Source organism: Micromesistius poutassou, assembly GCF_964030765.1.
Source record: "Micromesistius poutassou genome assembly, chromosome: 11".
NCBI classification, from domain to species: Eukaryota; Metazoa; Chordata; class Actinopteri; order Gadiformes; family Gadidae; genus Micromesistius; species Micromesistius poutassou.
The window spans coordinates 15717035-15725510 of record NC_140281.1 but is presented as its reverse complement, the minus strand read 5'-3'; the positions used below and the strand labels follow the sequence as shown (position 1 = coordinate 15725510).

Here is an 8476-nt window from a genome sequence, read left to right as displayed (position 1 = left end):
AAATACCGAGAAGCTATAATAGCAGTTAGTTGTAGCTAAATATTAGCTATAATAGCTGTTAGTAGTAGCTATAATAAGAAGATAGTTGCAACTAATAAGCAGTAGCTATAATAGTAGTTAGTAGTATATAACTAGAAAATGACTTACTAGTAGTAGCTATAAAAGTAGTAGTAGTTAACTTGAAGAGGCTATAATAGTAGTTAAGGGTAGCTAACTAGTAGTGACTATGTTATTAGCTAGTAGTAGCTAACTAGCAGCACCCCCCCCCCCCCCCCTATGACAAAAGCACTACATGTTTGGAGGTTTTTACACCGCTGAACCGAAAATGTCCCCGGATTTTGTCTCAGAAATCTGGTCACCTTAAGGTAGAGGTTAAAGGAATCTCGTTCAACAACGCCTAGAGGTAAACTGTGAATATTGGGGTTTGAACCCAGAAACGTTCTGCTTGGAGACAGACACCAACAACAAGACTATCTCAATTGGTTTGCTTGTTTGTTGAGTTCAGTTTAATGTCACACATACAGCAAACTCGAGTGAGTCTAGTACAACATAACCCCGCCATGAAAGAGTTTTTAATAAAGTTCACATTTAATAATGTGTAACTTCAATATATATTTCAACAAAACACACAAACACACACCAGGTGAGAGGTTAGTACAACAGTTAGACCTGAGTGAAAGTAGACCGTAAAGTGCACACAGTATTATTTCAAAGGTAAATGTGATTGAGGTAATCCCTGGTTGATTATGATGTCACAGTGGTTAAAGGTGAGGTCATCGGGCCCTAGCTGTGTCAGAGCCATGCGGTCTGGGCCGGTCAGGTAGACCGGGGTGTGTGGTTGTGGATCTGCTGGGGCTCAGTGTGAGGATATGTGTTGTAGTTGTTGGCTGGGGGCGCTTGGTTTGGGCAGTTACACATGGCAACAGGTGGAGCTAGGACCGGAGCCCATGTGATCTGGGAAGAGGATAGAGGAAAGAACGTTGGCCATCTCATCAAAGGATATGTGCAAACGAAGTAGGCCGAAAATGTACCTAAAAAAACTTTGAAGGTACATACATTTTTCACTTTTAATGTAAAGTAATTAAGTACATGTTTTTTTCAAGGCAACATATTATTTGTAATTAAATCTAGGGAATTTGATACATATATTATTATATAATGTGTCTTCATAATTTATTACATTTAAACCGGATAAATGTTAACATGTATAGGATTCTTTCTCATTTCACACATGCAATCTCATACTTTCAAAATAAAACTGTTTTCCCAAACTACAATGATTTTTTGCACTGGACACCCAGCATGTTGATCAAGCTTTTATTTTGAAACTATTATGTATCTGGTACCTTGGACTTCAGAGTGTGGAGTTCGCTGTACTTTTTCTCAATCTCCATAAGCTTGCCCTTGAGCCTCTCCCTGTCTTTTCTCTCCTTCAGAAAGTCTTCTTTGAAGACCTGAGCCTAAACGAAGAATAATGGACATTACTATATATATATATATATATATATGTATATATATACATATATATACATATATATACATATATATATATACATATATATATATATACATATATATACAATATGTTCTAAAACACAAAACTCAGCAGACATTCACCGCATAGCAGACATTTACCCCCCCTGCCGGAGTCAGGACTGCAGAGTCGCTCACCAGAGACTCAAGACTCACTTGTTCAGAGTTCACCTGGACTCTACATAGCCTCCATCCTCACCCCTTACTACCACTCCTCCCTTACTCTCCTAAGAACACCCCTCTTTTTCACCTATTGTATGTTTGTACACCCTTAATGTACGCATTCATTGTATGTTTCACGTCCTGGCACTTAAAAATAAGTATGATAAAGTTCTTTGTATACGGGGAAAGGGTTACCCTAGTATATATACATACTATATATATGTTGGTATTTCTCCTTCTTCTGGCAACTGGACTCATTGAAAGTCGTTCTAACAGCGTCTGCTATGCCCTAAATCGGATAACTGCCGCCCTGGCAGTCGTGAGGTTACCAAAAATAGTTCAAGTTTTGCATATACGCCAACTCTTGATAATTTATGCAGCCTAGGTCTCAATGAGCCCCATAGCTGGAGGGTCAAGCATTACTGGGCCCTGACCCAAACTGTTTAAAGAAGGCTGCAATGTTGAGAGAATACTCAAAATCAACTACCTGATGTTTCCAAACATTGTCTTGTGGATCTTCTCTGGATTCCCCCCAGACAAAACCGCTCTCAATAGATTGTTGTAAGGCCTATCCACACATGGAAAAACAAAGCAATTTGTTTTAGGCAAGGCAAGGCAAGGCAACTTTATTTATATAGCACTTTTCATACACAAGGCAGACTCAAAGTGCTTCACATATAAACATTGTCATACAATAAAATAAAATAATAGATAAGTAAAAAGTAAAATAGATAGAAAGTAAAGGCAAAGTTAAAAAACAACATTTTAGAAAGGCAGAGTTAATAAAAATGCATTTTAGAAAGGCAAAGTTACTAATAAAATAAAAATAAAAATAGAAACATTGTAGATTTAAGATTTAGCAGAAAGCTAAAGCAAACATAAAAGTCTTCAGTCTTGTTTTAAAAGCTGTCAGAGTTGGGGCAAGTCTTAAATCCTCAGGGAGTTTATTCCAGCTATTTGTTGCATAGTAACTAAATCCTGCTTCCCCATGTTTCGTGTTGACTCTGGGGATAATTAACAGATTGGTCTCAGAGGATCTTAGTGGTCTAGAAGACTTATGTAGTGGAAGCATATCAGTTAAATATTTTGGCCCTAAACCATGTAGGGATTTGTAGGTTAGCAACATGATTTTAAAATCAATTCTCTGACATACAGGGAGCCAATGTAATGATTTGAGAATTGGTGTAATATGTTCAAATTTTTTGGTCTTTGTTAGAACTCTAGCAGCAGCATTCTGAACAAGCTGTAGTTGCCTTAGAGTTTTTTTTGGGAGACCTGTAAGGAGACCATTGCAGTAATCAAGCTTGCTAGTGATAAAGGCATGTACAAGTGTTTGTAAGTCTTCGGTAGACATGAGCCCTCTAAGTTTTGCTACGTTTTTAAGGTGATAATATGCCGATTTTGTAACTGATTTGATGTGACTGTCGAAATGTAAATCTGAATCCATAATAACCCCTAGATTTCTGGCTTTGATTGAGGTTTTCAAGGACAGAGAGTGAAGGTGTTGGGTAACTTTAAGCCTTTCGGTTTTAGCACCAAATACAATTATCTCGGTTTTGTCCTCATTTAGTTGAAGGAAATTTTGGCACATCCAGTCTTTGACTTGCTCAATGCACTGGCACAACAGATCTATGGGCTGATAGTCATTTGGTGATAGAGATACATAGATTTGCGTGTCATCAGCATAGCAGTGATGGTCAATATTGTTATTTTGCATGATTTGCCCTAGTGGGAGCATGTAGATGTTGAATAGAGAGGGTCCTAAGATCGAACCTTGTGGGACTCCACATGTCACGTTTGTTGATTCTGAAACAAAGTCGCCAATGGAAACAAAGTAGTTCCTATTTTGTAGGTAGGACCTAAACCAATTTAAAACTGTGCCTGAAAGCCCCACCCAGTTTTCTAATCTGTCCAAAAGTATTGTATGGTCTACAGTGTCGAATGCAGCACTGAGGTCTAGTAGCATTAGTATTGAGATTTTGCCAGAGTCTGTGTTAAGACGGATGTCGTTTACAACTTTAATAAGGGCGGTCTCAGTGCTGTGAAGGGGTCGAAATCCGGATTGGAAGGTGTCATAGCAACCAGTTGATGCCAGGAAGTCACTAAGTTGCTGGAGGACAATTTTCTCAATGATTTTACTTATGAAGGGTAGATTTGATATTGGTCTGTAGTTGTTAATAACAGAGGCATCTAGGCTCCGCTTTTTTAAAAGGGGTTTGATAACTGCAGTTTTTAAGCCTTTTGGGAAAGTGCCTGATTGGAGAGAGTTGTTAACTATTTGCAATATGTCTATTGCTAGGCAGTCAAAAACATTCTTAAAGTGGTTGGTAGGTAAAGTATCAAGGCAACAGGTGGATGGCTTCAGTTGTGTCACAGTTTCCACAAGAGTTTTAGAGTCTGTGACATTAAAGCATGTCATTGCCACGTTACTTTTGCCTGAATATGGTGGTAGTCCAGCATTTTTGTTTAAAGTGGAGACATTGATGGCGCGTCTGATGCCTTCAATTTTATCAGTATAAAATTCTGCAAACTCATTGCATTTCTGAGTGGAATGAAGGTCAGGTGGAATTTGTGTTGGGGGCTTGGTCAGTCTGTCAACAGTTGCAAATAGGGTTTTGGCATTATTAGTATTGGTTTTAATGATATTGGAGAAAAATGTTTCTCTAGCACTTTTTAAGTCTAAATTGTAAGCACGGAGGCTCTCTTTATAGATGTCATGGTGTATATGAAGTTTTGTTTTACGCCATATGCGTTCAGCCTTCCTGCATTCTTTTTTCTGGGCTGTTACAAAAGCAGCTTTTCTCCAAGGTGCCTTTTGCTTTCCAGAAATCGTTTTAACTTTATAAGGTGCAATGACATCTATGACTTTCAAAATTTTCAAATTAAAGTTTTCTAAAAGATCATCAGCAGAACATGGGTTGAGAGGTGGTAGCAAGGAGATGGCCTTTTTAAAAAGTACATTAGAATGTTCATTGATATACCGTTTTTTGACAGTATTTGATTTTGTCTGTATGTCGGGAATAAAAGATATATTAAAGAAAACACAGAAATGGTCAGACAGTGAAGGATCAGTCACAGAGAGATCTGAAACATTGAGACCCTTTGTGATAACCAGGTCTAGAGTGTGCCCCTTACAATGAGTAGCCTCTTTCACATGTTGAGACATTTCAAATGTGTCCAAAATGGTAAAAAGTTTTTTTGCACACTTATCATTAAAATCATCAGTATGAAAATTGAAGTCACCAGTTATAACTAGACAGTCAAAGTCTGTGGAGATGCTAGACAATAATTCTGTAAAGTCATCGAAGAAATTTGCAGCGTATGTGGGTGGCCTGTAAATAATTAATAGGAGAACTCTGGGGGAACATTTCAATACAGCACAAAGGTATTCGAATGATGGAAAATCACCAAATAGCATCTGTTTCCCCTGAAATACATTTTTAAATATAGCAGCAAGCCCTCCACCTCTTTTTCCAGATCTACATACATCAAAAAAGTTATAGTTGGGAGGAGCTGTCTCTATCAGAACGGTTGCACTGTTATTTTGTTCTAGCCATGTTTCAGTTAAAAACATAAAATCCAGTTGAGCAGTGGTAATAAAATCATTAACTAAAAAAGATTTGTTATTAAGAGACCTAACATTAAGTAGACCCATCCTGATGGTGTTATTGATAGGCTTTAAGGTTGATTTTGGTTTGGAGGGAATAGGTATGAGATTTGAGAGGTTAGCAGTGCATCTAAGTTTCCCTTTGTTTACTCTCTTAGTGATTACAGCAGGAATGCAAAAGTTGCCATGTTTTGATGTAGGCAACCTTGGGTTCAACAGATTATGCAAAACTTCCTTTGTGCTGTGTCTACGGCTGAACCCTTTTAAGTCAGATTGTGATGTCATTGTGATCTCTGACGCGAGTTGAAAGTATTTGCCAAGTCATTGAACAACTATGTAATTAGTTTTGCGGAAACCCCTCAGTGAGGTAACAACACACACACGCTCAAACTATTTGAATGACTCACCTGATTCAGACGTCGTATCTCCTGCTGCTGGTGCTGCCCCCTTCTGGTCAAGTGTGCGTTCTGCACCCTGAGCTGCTCTGCGTCGGTGTGACTCTGCAACACATTTCCCGTGATAATACAAATCATAATGATACACCAGTGAGCAGATAACTGCAATTAAAGGAAATGTGGTTACAGGATTAGTTGTAATTCCTCCAGTTTACTTACCATTACTTTCTCCTCACTTGTCTCTGCTTTTACGACTTTCTGTTCTACATTTTGTTCCACTCTGTTTTCGCGCATATCTTCATTCGGTAGGTGGGTTGGTTGGCCGGTTTTGGCCGAAGGTTGTTGCTCTCTGACCTGAAGATTAAAATAATACAAAACACATTGAGTAAGATTAAATAATGCCCTTACATTGACATTTATTGAGATTACAATAGGCTCCGAAGTGGATCTTAACCTTGAAGTAAAATTAACTTAAACTAAAAACTTGCATTCCTTTACCTTTCCTTTGTAATAGGAAATCATGACTTTGTACTGATCCGCCCATTTGTTATTGATGGAGATAAGCTGTGTGGGAAAAAAAACAAAACAAAAATCCTGTATTACATCTCAATATAGTTCTCAGGGTTTCTATATGCCCATTAGTATGTGTGTTTTAACCTCAACATACCTCTGCTCTCTGCTTCCACAACATGTCCAATTGGGCCTTGACTGAGATTACGTCTGTTGAGGACATGTTGGTCTAGAGAGAGAGAGAGAGAGAGAGAGAGAGAGAGAGAGAGAGAGAGAGAGAGAGAGATGGTTAGTTAAAGTAGTGAGTGTGTTTGATGCTATCTCAACTACTCACTTCCCTTTACACACTCTGGAAGTTCTCATGTAAAGCGTTGCCAGTAACACAACACCATCATTTCCTGTGGCTAGGGGACAACTATGTGTGTGTGTGTGTGTGTGTGTGTGTGTGTGTGTGTGTGTGTGTGTGTGTTTGTGGTCATGATGATGACTGAATGTGAAACTTTGGTAAACCAACATGTTGAGCATTGAGTTTTGTAATCTCTTAATTACTTGTCTGGGTGGTGCTGGTGTTGGGTCATCCACCCCTCCTCTGTGCACTCCATGCAACTCCTCTCCGCTCAGCCTGTGGACGGCCCATATATTAACACACATATATGTTTATTTTTATAGATACATTAAGCTATTCCAAATATATCATATTCACATGTATAGTATATGCAGCATTCATTTCTGCCTAAAACCTATACAGTAGCTCTGTTGACCATTCTGCCAGGCGGTAATAGTAGGAGACAGTAGCGGTAGTAGTAGTAGTCGTACCAGCAGTTGTGGTAGTAGTAGTAGCGGTAGTATTAGTAGTAGTAGTATCAGCAATAGTGGTAGTGGTAGTAGTATGTAATTTAGTAGAATAGTATATGTTACAATAGAACAGAACAGAATAATACACAACATAATTGAATAGAAAATAATAGAATGGATAAGAATATGATAGAATAAAGAATGCCATTGCATAAAACAGAACAGAATACAACATAATTGAATATAAGACAACGGAATATAATAGATTATATATAATTATTATATATATTCTATTATATATAATATAATGGATAAAAAGTTAAATAGAACGCAACATAGTATAATTTAATAGACAATATAATCAAAAATATAACCCAATAGAAAATAATAGAGCATCGTTTGATCAGTGATCATCCTCCATAAACGCATAGCTGGGTTTATGGAGGATGATCACTGATCAAACGATGCTCTCTATTATTTATTATTAGTTTCTACTGTTACTATAATAAGCTACTAGAAATATGCAATCCATCTAAAAATAATTGACCCACCTTGCTGAGATCGGCAGTGATGGATATAAATGGTTCACTTGCTCTGTGTTCGTGGTGTCGGGGATCAGTTGCTTGTCCATCGGTCCGCTGTCAAACCTGAGGAACGGACGTGTGTGTGTAAGAACCAACGACTCACACGCGTGTTGCATGACCGAGTACCGAAACCAACTGACCAGTTCTGCGCCAAACTTCATAAAGACAAACAATTACCTAAATATTCCACAATTGTAAAGGCAAGTAAGTTACTTAATCGTCGTAAATTGCTGTCTACTTACTGCACGTGTCCGTTTCTTTCTCCCGCGCCCCCTAAATCTTGAATGAAAACTCCAGCGCGTGAGTGAACCCAAGGTGAGGTGTGGTGACTTCATCGTATGGTATAAATAGCATCCCGTGTGACGTCGGGCCCGGCGGTCACGCCCCCTGTAGCCTCACGTCAGGTGTCGCCGAGCACGCGCCCTTTTGAACCTTGGATTGGGATTCCCTCAAGTATGCCCGCTCCCATTTCCAAAGCCTGGCTCTTGCATTTCATTATCCCAATGGTGAAAACGATACAGCCCGTAATTTACTGGCAGCTTCTGGCTATCATTCATAAAAAACTACAGAGAGGTGTCACGGCGGATTGTGTCATGTGTGTGGGAGAGTCACACGGGGGGGAGGGGGGTTTCAAGGGCTACACTACAGGCACGTTTCTCTACAGAGAGAAACCTACACTTCAACCCTGGCTTATGGGAAATGTCCGCGTTTAATTTTTTTTTATATCTATAAAAAAGGACGTTGTTGCGCTTTCTGTTCTCACACGGTTGAAACTTTTGACTCAGCAGATGCGGTTGCGGAATCCGCCGCACTGTGGACTTTTGTTTCAAATGTAATAGCCTACTACTGGAAACAGAGCCGTTGCTAAGCTTTTGGGGGCCCTACGCGCA

The 8476-nt window shown here is 39.0% G+C and overlaps 1 protein-coding gene across 1 annotated transcript; it reads right to left on the bottom strand.

Annotated features, from left to right (window-relative positions):
- Positions 1 to 341: 341 nt before the first annotated feature.
- Positions 342 to 7966, bottom strand: LOC311355494 (uncharacterized protein). The gene is made up of 10 exons (XM_084475248.1): positions 7829 to 7966; positions 7554 to 7649; positions 6757 to 6829; positions 6365 to 6436; positions 6196 to 6261; positions 5917 to 6051; positions 5710 to 5802; positions 2183 to 2263; positions 1347 to 1460; positions 342 to 954 (listed from the first exon to the last, which is right to left on the bottom strand). The coding sequence occupies exons 2-10, from the start codon at positions 7631 to 7633 to the stop codon at positions 817 to 819; spliced, it is 852 nt and encodes a 283-aa protein (XP_084331374.1). The 5' UTR covers positions 7634 to 7649; positions 7829 to 7966; the 3' UTR covers positions 342 to 816.
- Between the last annotated feature and the right edge of the window lie 510 nt (positions 7967 to 8476).